General features: G+C 41.7%; 1 protein-coding gene across 9 annotated transcripts in view; it reads right to left on the minus strand.

Moving 5' to 3' along the window:
• nlgn2a (neuroligin 2a) overlaps window positions 1-22921 on the minus strand; it is a 217168-nt gene that overhangs the window by 91714 nt on the left and 102533 nt on the right. For 6 of the 9 annotated variants that reach the window (XM_020922258.2, XM_055156354.1, XM_055156353.1 and 3 more), the window contains one exon: window positions 19028-19177. In XM_020922258.2, coding sequence (XP_020777917.1) covers window positions 19028-19177 — 150 coding nt within the window. Of the gene's footprint in view, window positions 1-19027; window positions 19187-22921 lie in introns of all 9 variants that reach the window. The other 3 variants (XM_055156355.1, XM_055156352.1, XM_055156348.1) reach the window with 2 other exon arrangements.

The raw sequence follows: 22921 nt of genomic DNA on the forward strand, positions 1-22921 counted from the left end.
GCAGGACAGGACAGGACAGGACAGGACAGGAGCAGGACAGGAGCAGGAGCAGGAGCAGGACAGGAGCAGGAGCAGCAGGACAGGAGCAGGAGCAGGAGCAGAGGAGGAGCAGGACAGGACAGGACAGGACAGGAGCAGGAGACAGGAGCAGGACAGGAGCAGGACAGGAGCAGGACAGGAGCAGGAGCAGGAGCAGGAGCAGGAGCAGGACAGGAGCAGGACAGGAGCAGGACAGGAGCAGGACAGGAGCAGGACAGGAGCAGGAGCAGGACAGGAAGCAGGACAGGAGCAGGACAGGAGCAGGAGCAGGACAGGAGACAGGACAGGAGCAGGACAGGAGCAGGACAGGAGCAGGAGCAGGACAGGAGCAGGACAGGAGCAGGACAGGTGCAGGGGAGCGCTGCAGTCTCTGGTGGCTCTTCTGTGCACTTAAATGTGGAGCAGAGCTCTGGGACGCTGCTCCTGACCTTGGACTCCAGAGCAGAGCTGGACTGAAATAGTGTGACGTCTTCCTTTTCCTAAACCAAAACTAAACCAGGTCTAACCCAGGATTTAACCAGATTACAACTAAACACTGACCTCTGACGCCTGGGAAACACCCAGAGGTCCAATCTGAACAAGAACTACACCAGAACTGAACCAGAACTACACCAGAACTGAACCAGAACTACACCAGAACTGAACCAGAACTGAACCAGTGAGTCAATGAAGCAGCTTGGAAAACCTCTAGGTCTAAATCAGGTTTCAGCCAGGTCTAAACCAGGTCTAAATCAAGTCTAGTCCAGGACTAACCCAGGCCTAACCAAGAACTTAAACAAGCCTAACCCAATACTAAAAGAGATCTAACGCAGAATTAAGTCAGGTCTAACCCAAAAACATACCAGGTCTAACCCAGGATCAAATCAGTTCTAACCCAAGTCTAAACCAGGTCTAAACCAGAACTAAACCAGATGTAACCCAGTACTGAAACAAGTATAACTCAGGATTAAACCAGGTCTAATCAAGGACCAAACCAGGTCTAATCCAGGTCTAACCCAGGACAAAACCAGGTCTAATCCAGGACCAAACCAGGTCTAACCCAGGACCAAACCAGGTCTAATCCAGGTCTAACCCAGAACCGGACTTTAGCTGCAGTCTTACAGTAGAGCGTCTGTTTCACTCATTCTATATTTTTGTGCAGGAGCAGCTGTGATTTATTCTGTCATATAATTTGACATTTTTCACCCTTTTAGCAGCGTAAACATTTTACATGGTACATAAAAACACAAACACTACACACATAAAACTTCTATTTCCCCATTGCTTTTTATATGAAAGCTCCTATATTCTACTTTACTGAGAATTAGAAACTATTTTGGACACTTTGGTATTTCTGTTTCACATTTTACACATTAAAATATTGTATAAAAACAGTCCAAGTATTATTATCGTTTCTAGCATAGACTCCTTTTTAAATCACAATGCTAAGATTATTTTATTGTTCAAAGCTAATGTGAAAAATGTGGTAGATAGCTTACTATGCTAACAGCAAACGGGAGAAAAGACACTGCATAGTTTTTCATTCCTCCTTCCATCCTTTCTTTTTATCCTCCTTTATTCTCTCATGTTTCTGTTGTGTTAAATTTGTGCTAAAAGTTGAGTTATGACGCGGGTTAGGCTGGTTTATGGAGCACGTGTCGACAATCCCGCGCACCGCTGGAGGCACATGCACCGCTAATCGCTCTGGATACATCATGATTAGCTCGTGTGACAGGCTAACGTCATGTGACCGCTGCTGCAAGGCCTGCTGGGAGCTGTAGTCAATATGGAAGACACATGTAGGACATATGGAAACTTATGTAGTATGTTTAATAAGAAACGACAGGACCAAAAACTCTAAACCAGGTCTAAACCAGGACTAAACCAGGTCTAACCCGAGTCTAAACCAGGTCTAGACTAGGTCTAAACCAGGACTAAACCAGGACTAAACCAGGTCTAACCCGAGTCTAAACCAGGTCTAAATTAGGTCTAACCTGAGTCTAAATCAGTTCTAAACCGAGTCTAAACCAGGTCTAGACTAGGTCAAAACCAGGTCAAAACCAGGTCTAAACCAGGTCTAAACCAGGTCTAAACCAGGTCTAACCTGTGTCTAAACCAGGTCTAAATCAGGTCTAACCTGAGTCTAAACCAGGTCTAGACTAGGTCAAAACCAGGTCTAAACTCAGGTCTAACCCGAGTCTAAATGCAGGTCTAAACCGAGGTTAAACCAGGTCTAAACCAGGTCTAAATTAGGTCTAACCTGAGTCTAAATCAGGTCTAAACCAGGTCTAACCCGAGTCTAAAATATTGTCTAAGCCAGGTCTAAATCAGGTCTCTCCCAGGTCTCTAAACCAGGTCTAAACCAGGTTGAATCAGGTTGAATCAGGTTGAATCAGGTGTGTATTAAATGTGATAAGAAATGACTGGACTGGTTACTCTTATTAAACGCCTCAAGTCAGTATTGCTGGATAAATGTCGGCCTGATGATATTGTTCAAAAATACTGTAAAAAAAAACAAAAAAAACAATTCTCCCCCAAACCCAGTGTCTCTCTCTCTCTCTTACTCTCTCCCTCCCCTTTCTTCCTCTTTCTCTTTCTTACTGTCTTTCGTTCTGTTCTCTCGCTCTCCTCCATCACTGCCTGTCTGTCTTAATCTCTCCCTCACTTCCTCGGACTGTCTCTCTAACTCTCTCTCTTTCCCTTTTTTCTGTACTTTATCTTTCTTTCTTCTTTTTCTTCCTCTCATCTACCCCACACTCTCTTTCTTCTTTTTCATAATTATAAATCTGTCTTCCTCCTCCCCTCTCTGCTGTCTCTGCACTTACCCATCTTCTTACACCTGGGCCTTGCAGTACGTGTGTTTCTGCATGTGTGTGTGTGTGTGTGTGTGTGTGTGTGTGTGTGTGTGCGTGTGTGCGCGTCCCCACTCGGGCGTGAAAATGAGCCCTAATAAAAAGTCATTTGCATGATTGGGCTGAGCGGGACGCGGCGGAGGTCAAGGACAGGGCTGGCTGGTGTGTCGGCCATGTTGGCAGGGGCGACGGTGATTGACACGGGGTGACCATGGCAACCGCTGACGAGTGACTACAACTCGCACATTGTGAAAAAGAGGCGAGAGGGAGAACAGTAGGTACAGACCAGTGGGAGGCATATTTGAATGTGAAATCTTTTCTTTGTGTTAGCGCCGTGGACGGGCTTCCAACTGACACTGTGCAGCTGCTGTCATCAACATTCTCCGGGGCTGTGACGCTAACTGTGGGCTCTGCTCTGTCTGGGTTTTGTTAGACCACAATCTGACCTGAAAGGCTAACTTTGCTGGAACTCCAGGTGAGATGATTTGTACATTTAAACAAGTCTCTCGGAGAAATTACAGTCACAAGATACTTTTAGTCAGTAGTTTTTTAGTTAGTTATTCACACCTTTTGTCTTGAGTTTTCAGAACATATATATTTTTGGCAGTGTTTGCGTAACTGTGCATTGTGTCACCATGGTTACTACTGAACATTCTACCATAGAAATACATGTAGAACACCCCGAGCGTGATTCACTGCAAAGTATTACGTTGTGTTCACATGACATCACAATATTCTACTGATACTTTGCAATGCCGCCATGCTATCCCCCTCACTCTCCCCTTTAGTCTGCCAGACCCTGCCCCTCCTTCCTCCTCACTCTCCCCTTTAGTCTGCCAGACCCTGCCCCTCCTTCCTCCTCACTCTCCCCTTTAGTTCTCCACATGCCAACCATGCTCCTTCCTTTCTTGCCCTTTTAGTCCTCCATACCCCTTTCCTTCTCCCACCTCACTCTCCCCTTTAGTCCTTCAGACCCTGCGCCCCATTTCCCCTTTAGTCTGCCAGACCGCACCCCTCGTTCCCACTCACTTTTCTGCCTCTCCTCCCCCTTACACTTCCTCTTTAGTTTTCCAGCCCTCTCTTCCATCTCACTCTTCCCTTTAGTCCTCCAGACCCCCCTTCCTCCCTGACTCTCCCCTTTTGTTCTCTGCACGCCAACCTTCCTCCCTCCTCTCTCTCCCTTTTAGTCCTCATACCCCCTCCCCTCACTCCCCCCTCACTCTCCCTTTTACTCCTCCAGATCTCACATCTCCTCCCCTCACTTTCCCCTTCAGTCCTCTAGAGAAAACATGTCAAACTCAGGCCCGGAGGCCAAATTTGGCCCACGAGATCATATCAAATCTGAATTAGAGCAGCCCACTGGCTACAGATAAACTATAGAGACATTATTTATTTCAAATATTGTTATTATTTTATACTCTGCTTGTTCTGGATTCAGTGTTTAAGCAAAACTATTATTATACATTTATTTTAATCAGAAAAGCTTTAACATTACATATCTCGAAAGAAGAGATATTTTTTCAATAAATATTTGGTTAGGCCCATGACTTAGTTTCAGTGAATTTGAGTTTGACATTCCTGCTCTAGACCGTTCCTCCCCTCACTCTCCCCTTTAGTCCACCAGAGCTCGCCGCTTCTCTCCCCTCACACTTTCATTTAGTCGTTGAGACTCCACCTCTACTTCCCCTTACACTCCTCTTTAGTTTTTCAGACCCAACTCTTTTCCATCTCACTCTCCCCTTTAGTCCTCCAGACCCTGGGCCCCATTCTCCCCTTTAGTCTGCCAGACCCCACCCCTCCTCCCCCTCACTCTTTCTTTTACTTCTCCAGATTTCACATCTCCTCCTCTTGAATTTCCCCTCAGTCCTCTAGACCTTTCCTTCCCTAACTCTCCCCTTTAGTCCTCCAGACCTCACCATTTCTACCCCCTCACTCTCCCCTTTAGTCTCCGGATCCAGATTGCACATCTCCTCCTCTCATTTTTCCCTTCAGTCCTCAAGGCTTTTCCTTCCCTAACTCTCCCCTTTAGTCCTCCAGACCTCGCCATTCCTACCCCCTTACTCTCCCCTTTAGTCTCCGCATCCACATTGGGCATCTCCTCCTCTCGCTTTTCCCTTCAGTCCTCTTGATATTTCCTTCCCTAACTCTCCCTTTTAGTCCTCCAGACCTTGCCATTCCTACCCCCTCACTCTCCCCTTTAGTCTCTGGATCCACATCGCACATCTCCTCCTCTCACTTTTCCTTTCAGTCCTCTAGACCTTTCCTTCCCTAACTCTGTCCTTTAGTCCTTCAGACCCTGCATTCCATTCTCCCCTTTAGTCCTGTAGCCCCCCCCAGTGTTGAGTAAACCTACAGTATATACTATGTACTACTAACATATTCCCATCTGCTGCTGTTGAGTGACTTACAGCTCCAACTGACATGTCCGCGGTCGCTGGCGTTCATTTGCATGTGTTACCAGCTTCATTCCCTACACTTACGCTCGCATACTGTCGCTAGCATACCACCTGCCACGTTAATTGAAATACTAACATTTTCCTCAGCGCCCAACGTAAACGGCACTATATGGACTAAATTGCGTACCTGCTGGAATACGCCATGAATATGCATGGCGCGTGAGTCGAGTTAGCGCACCTGTTCTCGGAGCTAACGGCGTAGCATCTGGTTAAGACTCTGCTAATTAAGTCATTAGGAGGCCGATCCCAGGGAGGATGCCTTTCAACCAATCACAGAGCTCCGGTGTAGGGCTCTGGTCGTGATTGTGTGTCTTCTACTCACCGCTAAAGGGTGCGCTACCTGATTGTTGTCATCTGAATGTGAAAACTAAACTAGTTCAGTGTAAACGGTTCCAAAACAGTCCAAAGTTATTCCTTACTTTTTGTATGCATTTCTAGCATCTTAATTGGTGAGTTTATAAGTGTTTTGCCATCATATAAAGCTAAAAACATCTAGCATGCTAACTAGTGCACTTCCTGATTCTCACAGAATAAAATGTCTTGCACTAGAACACAACGACAGCATTCATCTGTGGGAGCTGGAATCGCACCACGAACCTGTGGGTCAGTGGATAAACGGTCTATGACCTGAACTAATGCCGCCCCAAAAGTGGACTTTCAGAACTTTTAACCAGTAATAGTTGGGAGTGATTCGAGCAGGTTTGAGTCATCTTTAATCGCTTCTTTTCAAGACACCGTTTTACCTATCGACCCATTTTCACCACCACGGTGCAAGCCCACTGTGACGTACGAGCTTCATTCTCCGATTTAATTTTCTTACTCGGTGATACACATAGGGTTTGGCACCGTAGTGTCATTTCGGGACACTTTTTTTTTTTTTAAGTAAATTTTTCTTGGAAAATCCTGCACTCGGCTGCACTTTTCTCATTTTGGACATTTTGCTGATGAGGGTGTCACGGTCAACAGTCAGAACGATCGTCCTTTAAGAGCATTTGGAAAGAGACAAGTCTTCATTTGTGCTGCTCTGGTGGGAGGGGCCACGTATAGAGGCGCTATAGAGTGTCTATAGAGACACTGCTGTGATAAACACCACAGGAAATTACCAATATTTTAATAGAAAATATCATTAAATATTTTAGTAGAAAATCAGCCGAGGGCCAGATTAAAGGTCTTGGAGGGCCGGATCCGGCCCCCGGGCCGTATGTTTGAGACCCCTTCTCTAGTATGATGTGCAGCTATCCATCAGAGTGAGCATCTCTTTGTTGTGATGACATTTACGCCGACGTTAGGTCCTACTGGGCACCACAGTTTTCTAACGCGCCCCCTATTCCGACATCCCTTCATTACGACATGCCTTTGTTTAGACATGCCAGTATTCTGACAGGTTTTAGTATCACAATTCCCACAGATCTTTTTTTTTTTTTTTTTTTTCTACCCAGGTGCATCTCTCGCTGTTCAGTTCTTAGATTATTTTCCGGAAGGCTGGCCTGTCCTCTTTATTAAAATGCATGCCTGTTTTCCACGGCTAATAATTAGGACATTTTCCCACTTGAAAAATAAGGTTTATGCCTCTGCTCTTACAATTAAACATCATTGTCTAAATAGTGGCATGTCGGAATAGCAGCATGGAACTCGGTGCAATGTCTTCTTTAAAGGTACATTGTGTAACTTTTCTGGTGGTATGTCATTTCTCTGCCAGGAATGTTCCGCAGTGTGACATCAAACATCTCTACTTTACATTTATTCAATTACAGGTAGTATTACAGCTCAAAAATACCTAGAAAAACAAACATTCTGACTGTGAGCGGGGTCGCCTCTCCACAGATCTGACCTGTAACATGGTTTGTTCTGGTTTCCATGAAGATAGAACGGTTTAATTATCGTACTATGAAACATTTCAGTAATAATTCCAGCAAAGCAATAACATCTTCATGGAGAAAAACATTTGACGGACCCTCCACCGGAAAAGTTACACAATGCAGCTTTTGAATGCCAGACTTTCCAGGGACAACTATTCAGTAACATCTCCATAGAAACAAGCAGCTCACTAGAAAAGTTACACAGTGCGAATTTAAAAACAAGACTTTTGCATTCATAGATGTTCTTTTCTTCGCACCTCTCTCTTTCCTCTGCTCTTCCTCTGCTCTTCCTCTCCAGGGGCCCAAACAATAGTCGTGTGATGGTAATGACGCTTTACTTCATCCATAGACAGTGAAGTGTACCCACCGACTTGTTACTATTTCAGTGCTCATCGGCGGTGCTTTCCACGTGTCAGCTGGCTCCTCTCACCGCCGCACGCTCCACCGTCACATACTTTGTACACCGCTGTTTTTTGGTGCAGACATTTTCCGCAACACTCTGGAACATTTCAAAACACCGTGACTCAATAGCCGAGCGCATAACCAGGCAATTACCAGTACAAAGAGCCAATGTTCACCCGCGTCTGAATAGCGGATGAATCAGAGCTCTGCACAAATGCACTGGATTAAGTTTTAATGGAGCTAATAAAAGCAACAACATAATGAAGGACGTTTTAGTCTGATTAGGTTCATCTGGTTTTCTGATGTGATTATGCTTTAGATTCTTATGTGCAGACCGTAGAGATTGTAAAGACGTGGACTGTATGACGCCAATCATTATAGAGGCGAATTTGGAGCCAAGATCCATATTTGGAGATTCCGGGAGTATCATAGCAACCAATGAGCCAATCTGGAGCGAGGCTGTTGAAGTTAATGCCACTTTCCAGTCTGGACTGATGGTGTAGCAGGGAGCAGCGCTCATCAACTCTGTCAATAAAAACCTGTTGCTAACTCTAGCAGAATGACCTTGGGGACAGAAGGCGTCTGATTGGTTTGTTATTAAAGTTCATTTCTTGATTGACAGAAGAAATAGTGAAATAAACCTGGATCATACACAGCGGGTTAATAACATGTTTAGTCCAAATGACGAGCCTGACGGCAGCAGTTATAGTGAGAAGGTCAAAGGTTTTTCAATAGAATGATCCACACTCTAGTGCAGACCTGCTTATTTGACACGTTGACAGTTTGGGCTACCTTCCTCTTCGGTGTAAGATTTTAGCGCTTCTACTTCTACTTGGAGCAACGACAGCGCCACCTACAGTCCCACATCCTCAGAATTGTATCCCAGATGTGAGAAAGTTGGTACGACCCCACCAACGTACCAAGCCCACCAAGAAAAGTTTAAAGAGGGGGTATTTTACTTCTGTGGGGTATTAACTAGAGCCCGACCGATATATCGGTTGGCCGATATGGGCACCTTGAGACATATCGGCTATCGGCCGATATGCTTGCTGATAGCGGCCGACATTTCACGTGGGCATGTGATACGTCGTTATAAATCTTAGACTCTCTACATTACATTTCTACATTTAATCCAATTTACAGACAGATAAATGTCCTAATATGTGGCTCCGCATCAGTATTTATCTGCGGAGTCATTTGTCTGTGTGTGTGTCCGTACTGTCCCTGAACACACCACAGAGTCGCGTCACTCACATGTGTTTGTTTACACCCGCAGACATAGATCCAAACACTGAGATTATATTCTATTTATGGACAATCGGTTTGAGTCTGGATTAAAAGGACATTTATTAGTGCAGATTTGTGATGTGAGGAGGAGCCTGTGTGAGGCTGAGTGTTGGAAATATGTCGACTGTGAAGCTAGTTTTGGCTATTTGTGATTAGCTGTTAGCTGCTGTAGCTCTCGCACATAAACAGGCTGTTTTCTGTTGGTCTATTGTAAAGTGACTATTTTGGCCGTATATTTGTTACTGGACCTGCACTGATATGTAAATGAGCTGTGAAAAGAGGTGTAAATTATGACATTTGTGCATATAATTAATTACCATGGCGCGCACGCATTTACGGCTAAAGGCTAATGGCGGTAGTTTCTTTACTAGCTAGTAGTGTTGAATCGGTCGCGAACAAAGTGGCTCTTAGAGCCGGCTCTTTGAAGTGAACAACGGGAGCCTGATCCTTATTAGGAGCCGTGTTTTCTCTTTCTCTCACTTTTTTTCTCTTCACGTCGCGTGCAGACTCGTGGTAGTTTGACAGCGGCAGCGGCTGAAAACGAAACTTTCAGAAATCTGCGTGTGCATAGGATAGAAAAAATGTGCATGTTTGGCTGCAGTTCAGCATAAAATAAATAAACCAGGACTAATCTTGGGCTCAAGAGAAGGAGAGAGATAGAGACCGAGTCCCGACACTCAGTCCTGGTTCAGTTTTGGTTTAGTCCTGTTTTACACATGGTTTACATCTGTTTTAGTCCTGGTTTAGTCCTTTTTCAGTCCTGGTTTAGACCTGATTCAGTCCTGGTTCAGTCCTGCTTTAGACCTGCTTGCAACAAAACTGAACTGGAATACCCATCACTAGTAGCTAGAAAGTGATGCAAAAATGCCATTAAGCCGACCTACTGTCTGTAAATATGATGTAAAGAGGCAGAATAACAATAAATGTTGCCTAAATAAACCCAATTTAAAACCCACCAGAGCCAAACCTAAGTTTTTTAAACAGTTCAAGATTTACAGTGAATTTTTACATCACTAAATATATCGGCGATTATATCGGCTATCGGCAGCTCCAACTCCCATTATATCGGTTTCATATCGGCCACAACAAAATCCATATCGGTCGGGCTCTAGTATTAACTGCTAACACTTAACAGTCTTTAAGAGGGATCGACATTATAACACGGCAGAAAGCTCCAAAAAGTCGATTTTGTTTAATACCTCCTATTTAAGATAAGTTACGGTAATATAACTTAACTCAAATCACCAAACTTACAACCATCTCATCTATTATTAAAAGTGAACTTTAACGATTTCTCCACTCATCCTGCAGTGATTAGACGCCTCACGCTCAAGAGCTCCTCCTGGCTGCATCAGGAGGCATCCAAACATACTTGACATTATGAAATCCACACTTTCAGGACAACAAATCATGCTAATCTTTGAGAAGACCACCTCAGCATGTCTGGCAGGACACTTTATTAATTATTACGTGTTAAAAGGTGTATCTGATTAAAAACTTGAAAAACAGAACTAGTACATTTGAAACGGTTTGCAGTCGTCCAAAGTTCTTCCTCACTTACCTTACGCATCCAGAGCATCCTAATGATTCACCACCACGAGTTTCTAAGCGCTGTTTACATCTTTCAGTGGCCAGAGTTTTGCCATGCACTTCCTCATTTTCAGAATAGATCACTGCCTTGCCTAAGGAAACAGAGGCAGTATGCACTTGTCTGAGCTGGGATTGAACCAACAACTATCAAGGGAAGAAAGACGAAAGCTTAAAGACGAACAACGATGATGCATTAATGACACACTGAACAAAACTAATGTTATGGTCATGACGAAAACAGAAGAAACTTGTTTACTCACAACAAGTTACTTATTAATGAATTACTTATTACTTATGTTTTATTCATGATCATAACTAAAGTAGTTCATGAATGCATCATCAGTGTTCTCCTTTAATCTTTTGTCTTTCTTCTCTTGATAGTTGTGGATAAATTCTTCATGAAGAATATTTATATTTTTTGGAGCTTGTTGGTTGAAGATTTGGTGATGGGGCAGATTTATGAAGCTGATGGAGAATACGACACACATTCACACACACATTTACACACACATTTTGCCACAGAAAACCAATAACCAGAAGTTCTGCAACCCTCCAGCAGGACACTTCTGGCTGTTGTGAAAAAAGTCTATTGTTCTATTGGGTTTAGAGCTCACCTGAGTTCACTATGAAGCATTAGTATTTGATTAACAATGCTGCTAATTTACAGGGAAGGCTTCACTTTACACGTTTGCCACTAGATGGGGTTGGGCACGTAATCCAGAAGTTTTCATTGTTTTTCCTTATTTTTGTAAATAAAATGTTTAGATTTATAAATTACCACAGCATGCTAGCACACAACTGCTAGTTGTAGGTTAATTAAAGCAACAAGTCGTTTGTGCTCTGGAATGCAAGATGCACTATGTAACTTTTCTGGTTGAGTCTTTAAGGCTACGTTCAGGCTGCAGGGCTTAATGTTCCATTTTTTTTTTTTAATCCAATGTTTTTGTGAGGTCCTTCACATTTCCATTTAAATGTGACTTGTATGTGTCTCTAGTGTGAACATTAAACCACCTGAAAGTGTCCCGCATGTGCACTGGAGACACGACGACGTCAACCGCAGCGAGCGTCCTCTGTGTTTACAGAAGTTGTCCAAACATGGACGCAGCATTGAGCACCTGGAGATTTTAAAGTTCCTCTCGTACCGGAGCCAGAACATGAACAACTTACTTGTTTTAAGGAGGAGACTGAGAAGGAGAAGGACGAGGTTTTTGGCAGTGGTGTTTGTTGGACAGTGGCAGTTCAGGCTGAACGTGTGGACGTGGAGACGTAGCCAAGAGTGGTGAGTGGTGATGTGCTTCACTTCAGTGACACGGAGTTCATTAACAGTTTTCGCCTCCTTCAGCACAGAATAGTGACGTCATTAAAAGATCACATACAGGTCACTTCAGGCTGCAGTGTGAACGTCGCCTTAGAGACTCTACCTCCATGTATCTCTCAGTGGGGACAAGTAGGCTAAGCAATTTACGGGTCAGATCTGTGAAGAGGCGAATCCCCTCACAGTAAAATTGTTTCCAAGGTATTTTTGAACAATATAAACTTGTATAATTGTATATTGTTGGGTAAGTTCAATGTCATACTGGGAAATATTCTGTCCTACAAAGAGAGAACGCCGTAACATCTTTTTGTTTGTATTTGAGACCTACTTTATCATGTGAATAAATATTGTCAAAAAAATACTGAGCGCAAAATGGACCTTTGACCCTCATTTGTCAGTGGCTGTAGAGTTTGGGAGCCTTACCTATTTTACTTTTGTCTGAACAAAACAGAAAGACAGCATTCCAGTCAAAGAATTAACATCCCCATGGAGACAAGCTGGTGGCAAACCCTCCACTAGAAATGTTACTTAGTGCTCCTTTTAAATATTGAGGATTAATGAACAGAAAACAAAATACAACTCCAGGTTTTTTTTTTGTTTTTTTTGAACAGATAATCAACACTACAGATCAGAAATACAGTAACATAAAGACAAGTACAATCTTACAATCTTATGTTAGAATATTCAAACGTGTTCTGTCACCTCATCTGAACTGCCAGGCGTGGACCAGACTCATCTTGGACTTGAAATGAATATTGCATCTCTGACCATGTTCCTCCTGAGAACCAGCCTTGTAGCTACAGGCTAAACACATTACAATCTGCACTAGACCGCGGGCTAGCTTACATTAGCCTTTGAAATGTCCGCGCACATGTAGCGAGGCGAATGGATAAGATTTAAGCCTGCAAAAAAAGGAATATTTAGAAGTTGAAATGATCCCAGTGAGCTAGAAAACTTTTGTTGTGTTAGCCAAAACAGTTGCACTGAAATCCCTTTTTAATTTGAGTGGATTAAAGAGCAGGTTTATGCAAAGTTAAGCAATAAACAGTTCCGCGCTAAAGTCTAATAAAGGTTTTCTTGTGGCTGTGTTTGTTAACAGCTGACTGAGTCTAAATACAGCAGATACAGGATGTGAAAGTAGAGCGAAATAGAACTTTAGTCAACGAAAGACATTCTAAAACACAACCTAATTAGTCAATTATAAAGGGGGCGTGGCCAAAGCAGATAATACTCCCTACAACTGTACAACAAGTCACCCTTATGTAACAGATAATACTCCCTACAACTGTACAACAACTCATCCTTATGGAACAGATAATACTCCCTACAACTGTACAACAACTCACCTTTATGTAACAGATAATACTCCCTACAACTGTACAAAAACTCACCCTTATGTAACAGATAATACTCCCTACAACTGTACAAAAACTCACCCTTATGTAACAGATAATACTCCCTACAACTGTACAACAACTCACCCTTATGTAACAGATAATACTCCCTACAACTGTACAAAAACTCACCCTTATGTAACAGATAATACTCCCTACAACTGTACAACAACTCATCCTTATGTAACAGATAATACTCCCTACAACTGTACAACAACTCATCCTTATGGAACAGATAATACTCCCTACAACTGTACAACAACTCAGCTTTATGTAACAGATAATACTCCCTACAACTGTACAAAAACTCACCCTTATGGAACAGATAATACTCCCTACAACTGTACAACAACTCACCCTTATGGAACAGATAATACTCCCTACAACTGTACAAAAACTCACCCTTATGGAACAGATAATACTCCCTACAACTGTACAACAACTCACCCTTATGTAACAGATAATACTCCCTACAACTGTACAACTCATCCTTATGTAACAGATAATACTCCCTACAACTGTACAACAACTCATCCTTATGGAACAGATAATACTCCCTACAACTGTACAAAAACTCACCTTTATGTAACTGGTAAAACTCCCTACAACTGTACAACAACTCACTCTTAGGTAACAGATAATACTCCCTACGGCTATCAGCTAATACAAAGTTGGACAGACTAAGACACCATCGACCAATTAAAACAGTTCTAAAATATCAAAATATCGATATATTGTGAAAATGAATTTGGTGATACAGTATTGATATTGTGAGCTACTGTATCGATATATCGGTAACACTGCACTACATTTTTGTTGTTTAGAGAAAAGAAGCGTAGATAAACAGATAAAAAACTGCAACTTGGTTTTCTAATTTTGCACATCTCCAAATTGTCAATCGCTCACATTTTTGGTTTATCTCCCACCTTTTTTTTCCTGAGAAGTGATGATTGGGCACTAGAAGTTCTTGCGGTGTGGCTCGTGTGTGTCCTGTCTCCTCCGGTGTCATGTTTTCATTTTATTGTGCATTATTGAAGAGTGAGTGTGCAGAGTGGAGACACAGTGTGTCAGGAGGAGTGTTTTTTAGTTACTGCCGGTGTCTGGTGACATAAACAGCAGGATGTTAGTTATGATAAGGGTGGAGTGAAAAGTATCAAGGATGTACTACGCACAGAGGAGGGCAGCTGCCAATATTTACTTTTTAATACAGTTGTACTTCCTAGGATAATTTTCAAACATGACATTTTTACTCCTACTTGAGTAAAATATTGGACACATCTAAAGTTTTGGTTATTCTTTCTGAATGGTTACTTGTCTAGATGGTAAATGGTCATCACTCATTCACACACACATTCACACACACACTCACACACCAGTGTACGCAGACCCTGGTGTGTGAAAAAGCAGGTTAAGTGTCTTGCCCAAGGACACAACGACAGCATTCATCTGTGAGAACTGGAATCACACCGCCAACCTGTGGATTTGACCACTCAACCAATAATATTAATATAATATGATAATATTGAAATATCAATATATTGTATCGCCTAATGTGATGATACAGTATCGATACCGTGGGCTGCTGTATCGATATATCACCAACAATGTTTTTTACTAAATTATTTTGTTACAGCTACAGTTTTGTTGTTTGTTCAGAGGAAGGAAACTTCACATTAGACATTTTCACTGTTTTGTGTTTCATATGAACTTTGCACAAGAAGTGGTTTAACAAAGACTTTTAGTATCACAGCCACGATTTATCCTTTTGTATGACAGCATATTGTATTGAATTGTACTGAATCGTAATCAAATTGAATCTGCACTGGAAAAAAGCTATATCTATGTAAGTTAAAATGACTTCAGTTAAGAACATTTGACTTTATTGAGTTGATTCAACTTGACAAATAAAATTAACTGCCAAACTGCCAATGGAATAAGTGCAACATTAGATTCTTTTTAGATTTCTTATTTTAAGTGCAAAAAGTTGTTTTTCTTATTTTAAGTGTAGCAAGATGTATTTTCATAGTTTAAGTACAAAAAGTTTTGTTCCACTGGTAGATCATAATTTACTCAAATCATCATAAAACTTTCTTAACTGAAGTCATCTTAACTTTGTTTGTTTTTTTGCAGTGTATCAAGATATGTATCGAGGTTTGTATTGTATTAGCAACTTCTGAATGATACTCAGGCCTAGTCGAGAGCGAGATTCCATCAACCTTCAGATCAGTGGACAAACTAACTAGTCCAGGTCCTGTGGCTTTCACTGATGCTACAGAAATCTGCAATATTGTTCTTTTTTCCTCATAAGGTGCCACATTTGTTTCGATACAGAAGGACCACGCCAGTCCCTGATTGGCTAATCCACTTGTCAAACATGTCCATCTGAACTCATCTTCATAAAGTCTTGAAGAAGAATGAATTCTGGATCCGAGGCAACACAAGTTCAAGTCGAAATCCTCTTGACCGAAAGTCCTGTTCCTGCCCTCACAAACTCACAAACTCACAAACTCACAAACTCACAAGTCTGAGTGGATTCCTCAGTGAGCTTCAGTGTCACACCAGAATCCAGTCTCCAGTCTCACTAGTGACTTGGAAAACCTCAAGTGCAAGTAGTACATCTGCAGTGGAGTAAAACCAAAATAGAAATAGAAGCGAGCGGTGAGATGTGTTGGTACAGAGAACACGAGCAGACTGTGGCCTCATTCACACTTCACAAGGTGTTACATCAAACTTTTGTTCATTTGCAGCTGAGAAGAACTGTGTGTGCAAAATGAGTGTTTCGATAAATACAATATGACATGCAATATAATTTCACAGCACACCAGGCGCATGCTACTTTGACATTTCTTTCTTTCTTTTTTTTTTTTCTTTAACGCCACATACCCCGTCTTGCCACAGATAGCAGGATGTTTGAAAGAGGAGTGTAAGAATAACTCCATTAACAATAACACATTCATGCACAATTGACTTTTTGAGCTTGTTTTAAGTTTGTTTAGCATTGTTCCCTCATCAAAAATATAAACTACTCCATTTTCCAGGATTGTGATGTCACAGATAGAAGCCCAGCACCGTTTTTCACTCCACAAATCATCACTAGTCTCGTTCTAATGATTTACAACTGCATGTTGCTGTCAGTAGATGGTGACCTGAGCCAGGCCAGAGTAGAGGTCACAAAACCAGAAAACATTTGGAAACATGTAGTTGATGACTTCTGTTGGCGATAGTAACTCTGACAAAATCTGGGAAAACTGAGAAAATGGCCCAGTTTTCTTCAAGCTTTGACCACTGCTGCTGAATCCATGACACAAGCCCAGTGTTGGTCACTATACCGGAAGTCGTCATCCATGTGTTTCCAAACATCTTCTGACGAGTGTGAGTATAGGGCCTATAATGGCTGTTTCAATATAGGGTCAGTATTTTAAGTTCAAAGAAACATGAATCACTCAAATAAATGTACTCAAGAGCATGTTTAAGGGCCAGTAACAGTACAAAACATGCATATTTGTTCTTTAAAACTTATTGCTGCTGTCGTCCTTTTGTTATGTTTCTCCTTCTTTATGTAACAAACCTAAGATTCATTTATTCTGTAATGGAGCCTGCAGTGCAGAGTCCTGCACAACTCCATTTTTGAGACCCCCAGTACAGCACCGCACCCACGCAGTACAACACTGCACCTGTCCGTTAACCCGACACTATATCAAACTTTTGCACTGCCATGGACTGAACTAAGACTAAACCAAGACTAAACCAGAACTGAAACAGGACTCACTGTCGGGACGGGCACGGCGGGCCATCAACTCCTTATCAGGTTAAATGTATTTGTGTATTAACCAGTACAGTCGTGTAAACACTGTGCATCGCATCAGGAGCTTGGGGAACGACTCTTGATAGACTACGGAAAGTTTACAACTATGGAAGACAAATATGAAACACTTTACGACATCACAGGAACGTTTCAAGAACAACTTCTGAAGGAAGAGGCGTGTGGAGCAGATGACCAAAGTCAAATAGTGAGTAGTTTCATTAATGCAGTGCCGCAGATACGACTCATTATCGCTGCAAAGAATCGTTTCTCTTGTTGTCAATGTTTTGTATTGTGATTTAAAACATAATTCATCCAATCAACAATGAAAACATAAACTGTGCTGCACGAGTGACGTCGTTGATCATTGAGTCAGTACGAGCAGAGTACAGGCTGAAGTCTCTGAAGGACTGTGAGCCTCCTCATGTAAGTGAAGCTTCATTTACACATCTGCACTGACACGGCCCCTGGAGGACATCCACACACACAGATATGATACAGCGGGCACTCACACACACTCTAAACACAACGCCTGCCATCTAAAGGCTGCTACTCTTCTATACATTAGCTCGGGAAAGTGGAATAAAATTATCTCTAAATTAGACACACTAAGAACTGTCCAAGTGCCATCTGAAGCAGTTTGTGTACAACCTGCTCCAATGCATTTGAAATGAGAGTTAGCATTAGCCTCCAAACATCACAGACATAACAAATAATGGACCCAAAGTGCTTTACAAAGCACTCTTCATTCATTTCACACTCGGTGGTGGTAAGTTACTATTGTAGCCACAGCTGCCCTGGGACAGAAGCAAGGCTGCCAATCTGCACAATCAGCTCCTCCGACCACCACCATCACTCATGAACCAACCACATTCATACAAACCAGAGCTGTTTTAGTGACTGACAACCACCCGAGCACACGAGAGTAACACCAGCTCCGACACCATGCTAACAACCACGTGATAGTAATAATAATAATAATAATGATAATAATAATAAAATTATTAAAGGTGGATTGTGTAACTTTTCTGGTGGAAGGTCTGTCAAATGCTTTTCTTCATGGAGATGTTATCACTTTGTCTTTGTCCACATGTTCATTTTGTCCCGTCTAGGCTATTGCAACTCTTTTCTCTTCGGCCTCAAATCAAAATCCATCTCCCATCTGCAACTGGTTCTCTGGCTCCCGTGTGTTTTAGAATTAATTTAAAGATTTTACTGATCACTTTTAAAGCTCATTTAGGTCTTGCACCAAGTTACATTTCAGAACTTTGAACCCCATCCGAGCCTCCCATCCTCAGGCAGGTCCCTGTGGCTGTTCCAAAGTCCAGGCTCCAGACGAAGATGATTGAGCCTTTTCACTCCATTTTTATCAGCTGTTCTTCCTTTAACTAGTTTTACCTTGATTTTATACCTTATTTCTTTTTATTCTATTTCTTCTTATTTATTTATTGTAATGAATTGAATTGTTTTCATCATTATCTGTTTTTGTATGTCTTCTGTGTGCTTTTTTTTATGCTTTTTTGTTGCTTTTTTATGCTCTTTGTGGATCGTAAACCTTGTTTTTAAAAGTGCTTTATAAATAAAGGCCTGGAATGTTGGTGTTAAACCTTTCTATCTTCATGGAGACCAAACCAGACCAAGTTACACGTCAGATCTGTGGAGAGACGACCTCACTCACAGTCAGAATGTCTGCTTTTCTAGGTATTTTTGAGTGATAATATTTTGACCTGTAATTGAATAAATGTAAAGCAGAGCTGTTTAATGTCACACTGTGGAACATTCCAGGCAAAGCAAAGATGTATCCATAGAAACAAGGAGATAACAGACCCCCAACCAAAAGCTTACAGAATGCACCTTTAAATATGTTACGCTGACCAATAATCCACCAAAACTATTCAGATGAATGGTGTTGAATCATACCAGTACCGCTCTGTGTGTAGCTATTCTAAACACATCACTTCTAGAAGATTCCGTGTGAAGTGGAAGAGACGGGCCTCGGCGGGCCTCGGCGGGCCTCGGCGGGCCTCGGCGGGCCTCGGTGGGCACACTTACCCAGCACGCCCAGTCTGTAGTTGAGGGTGACCACGATGACGTTGCCATAGGCTGCGAGCACGCTGGCGTCGAACATGTTCCCCGTGCCCTCCATGTACGAACCCCCGTGGAGGAACATCATGACGGGCTTCTTACGCCGATCGCGGATATCTGCAGAAAAACAGAGCAGAAGGTCAGCGCACAAGTCATCTTACACAAGGACGAGGACAAGGGACTACACTGACCATGATGCTTTGCTCCGCTTTGCAATATTTAATACAGTGCAACATTTTGACTGAGTGCAATATTTGACACAGTGCAATATTTAACACAGTGCAATATTTAACACAGCGCAATATTTAACACAGCACAATATTTTGACTGAGTGCAATATTTAATACAGTGCAATATTTAACACAGCGCAATATTTAACACAGTGCAATATTTAATACAGTGCAATATTTAACACAGCGCAATATTTAACACAGTGCAATATTTTGACTGAGTGCAATATTTAACACAGTGCAATATTTTGACTGAGTGCAATATTTAACACAGCGCAATGTTATGACTGAGTGTAATATTTAATGCAGCGCAATATTTAATACAGTACAATATTTAACACAGTGCAATATTTAACACAGTGCAATATTTAACACAGCGCAATGTTATGACTGAGTGTAATATTTAATGCAGCGCAATATTTAATACAGTGCAATATTTAACACAGTGCAATATTTAACACAGTGCAATATTTAACACAGTGCAATATTTAACACAGCGCAATGTTATGACTGAGTGCAATATTTAATGCAGCGCAATATTTAATACAGTGCAATATTTAACAATGTGCAATATTTAACAATGTGCAATATTTAATACAGTGCAATATTTTGACTGCAATAGTACTTATTTATTCTATTTTTCAGTTTTTGTGTGTTTATTGTTTACTGTGTTGTAAGTACAGTATGTCTGCACTGGAGAGTGAGTTGCTTTGAATCTCGTGCATGTGTATAATGTGGATTGTATATGTATATAGTGACAATAAAAGGCAGTCTATTCTATTTGTGACAGGGGTTGCCATAGTGAATCAGTTGTATAGAAGTATCCCGTTGAAATGAGTCTCACTGACTTATTGAGTGTGAATTCAAAGTACAGTGTCACTACTTCTCATGGCCCAGAGGACTGAACAGACGTCCTTCTAGTTAATGGTCGAATAATATCGGTGACTAAATAAAATGTGACAATAATGTTTGTATGAACTCATTAGGCATCGCTGTAAACTGTATCACATCCCCATTGACTGTGCATATTACAGACATTGTCTCATTATTCCACCCGACTATAATGTCACAATCTCATAAAATGGCTGCCACTGGATATTCCTAAAAAGGGCAGCGGGGCATTAGAGACGGTCCACTGGGGGCAGAGTGCTTTGCCGCCATAGACTGTACATATAAATGGACACAGCTAACCCACTTGCTGCCATGTTCCAAATAGGAAATAAGCATGAGTGCACTTCTGGCTCCAAATGACTTTATACTGAAAAGTGGTCATCCCTCTCTCTGTAACTGCTGCTGTGAGATTCTTCATTTTGGTCTTAAATGTTTTTATTTAGCTTTTTTGTCCGAAAATAATTTCCTATGCCTAATGTGGAACTTTGTACAAAATATGCCCCTGTAACGCCCTTAAAGGGCCCATCTCATGTAAAATAACTCTTTTCACATTGTATCTTCTGCACATAAACAAGCACATTTTGGGTTTTGGAACATCCATTACACAATAGTTCTGAAATTTTACTGATTTCTTGGAGACAGTCACAGACCAGGAACTATGAAAGGCCGACTATTGCTCCTCCCCCCGCCCGTCCTGAGAAAGCACAGGCTCCGCCCTCCAAACGTGACGTAGTCTCTGAGTGAACCGCCCTTCCTTCGCCCATCTCAGGGAGGGAGGGGGAGACAGACGTGCACCCTGATAGTGGTAGGAATAAACTTTTATTCATCATGGAGATACAGCGTGTTCAGCCGCATGTGTTGGACCCGGAATCGGACAAGGACTTTGAGGAGCACGAAGCTCAAGCACCGCGTCCACATCAGCTGAACATTACTGATTGGTAAAGTATTAATAAACACTAGTAGATCAACTTATTATATCATGTTCACTGCAGTGGAGAACAACGAGCTTATGCTGTCGCTTTTGTTTAGGTGTTCACATGGGAATTGTCAGCCGATGTGGGGTGGAGGTGAGGTGGAGGCGGTGGAGGGAGGCGGGTGTGAAGCACTTTCTGCTACGTCAAACGTTGCCACATCATCGTTGCCACGTCATAGCAGGTGTAGTTCGTTGTCATGTGGGAGGGTGGCAGAAATACGCAGTAATTTGTAAAAAAAAAAAAAAAACGCAGAATCAATCTAAAAAAAACACTTGGGTGACAAATACAAGGCCCACACATCACTCTTAGAAGGCAGAAAGCTCTGAAAAGTTGATTTTGCATGAGATGGGCCCTTTAATCCCCGTCTTTATACAGTCGATGGTCCAGTCCAGCGAGAGCCATCAATCAGTATTGCCTCATTAGATATGCAAAAACTTTAAGCCTGTTCACAAATGTCCCCCTCACAGTTGTCAAAGCTATAACAAAGAGTATGAGACCAGACGTCTTTTGAACCAGGCCCTAAAGTGGTTTGGACAAGTGCAAAGACACCATGGGATTTCATTGTGCACTGTTGGACTGGGAGCCAGACCGAACAGCCGGCAGCAGCTTGTACTCAATAAAGTACTGTTACTTCAAAAAATATTACTGAAGTAGAAGTACAGAGTAAGTTTCTATGGTGCACTATGGATGTCCGTCACCTGCTTGTTTCTAAGGTAATGCCATTGCTCTGTCTGGAATGTTCCACAGTGTGACATTAAAGAGCTCTGCCTTACATTTATCCAATTACTGATGGTTTTATAGCTCAAAAATACCTCGAAAAACAGATATTCAGGTAGAGCGTTTCTAACAGTTCACCAAATGCTACTGGTGCCTTTTTCACATAAATCTTCTTTCCTCAAAATCAGGATCTAAAGTGAAGGTCAGAACTTTAAATTTCCATCTCAGTGGAAGTTTGTGAAATCTCTGAGGTGACTGACTTGGGAGCCTGGATATTTTTGGTCTAATACTGCACTCCCACATTGGAAAAACACGGAGATCTCACAGATGTGACTAGAAACTTGGTCTGGTTTGGTCTCCATGAAGATAGAAAGGTTTAATGTGGAATATTCAAGACAAAGTAGTAACATTTCCATGAAGAAAGGCATTTGATGGACACTCCACCAGAAAAGTTACACAATGCACTTTTAAATGATTGTTAAAAATAATAATAAAAAAGGATTTGGTGAAACTAATAGTCGAATCGTGAAAAAAAAAATTATCTCACAATTCCTGTATTCTGCTGCACTTTTTTTTTTTTTTATCTTTTGTTGCCAGTAATAATCATCCCCACATAAAACTGTACATACAACAACTAACAACTATACATACAGCAACTTATACTGTACAAGACCAATAGAGTTCAGGAGGGTTTTTTTTTTTTTGTAAAAAAATAAAACTAAAGGCCGCCACACAGGATTTTTCAGTCTTAAATTATTTTTAAATGTGTGACAAAAAGCGCAAACCACAGACACGAAAAGAATCTTATGAGACTTAAAATCCGATTGCATCAGCTGTTTCCTGTCTACAGTAAAACCAGTCGCTCTGAGACTCTTAAGTGTTCAAAGATCAGACTCTGCACTTCTAGTTTAGATACAAGTCAAAACTGTGTGATTATTATTTGTGATTTTACAGTATAAAAGATTGGAGATAAAGTCCACAGGAAGTAGAGTCACTGTCACTAATCTGATCTGTGCGCTGTGTGGATGTAAACAGACACACACGAGGAA

Source organism: Boleophthalmus pectinirostris, unplaced genomic scaffold (assembly GCF_026225935.1).
Source record: "Boleophthalmus pectinirostris isolate CB_2022bp ecotype Guang Dong unplaced genomic scaffold, ASM2622593v1 HiC_scaffold_20, whole genome shotgun sequence".
Classification (NCBI taxonomy): domain Eukaryota; kingdom Metazoa; phylum Chordata; class Actinopteri; order Gobiiformes; family Gobiidae; genus Boleophthalmus; species Boleophthalmus pectinirostris.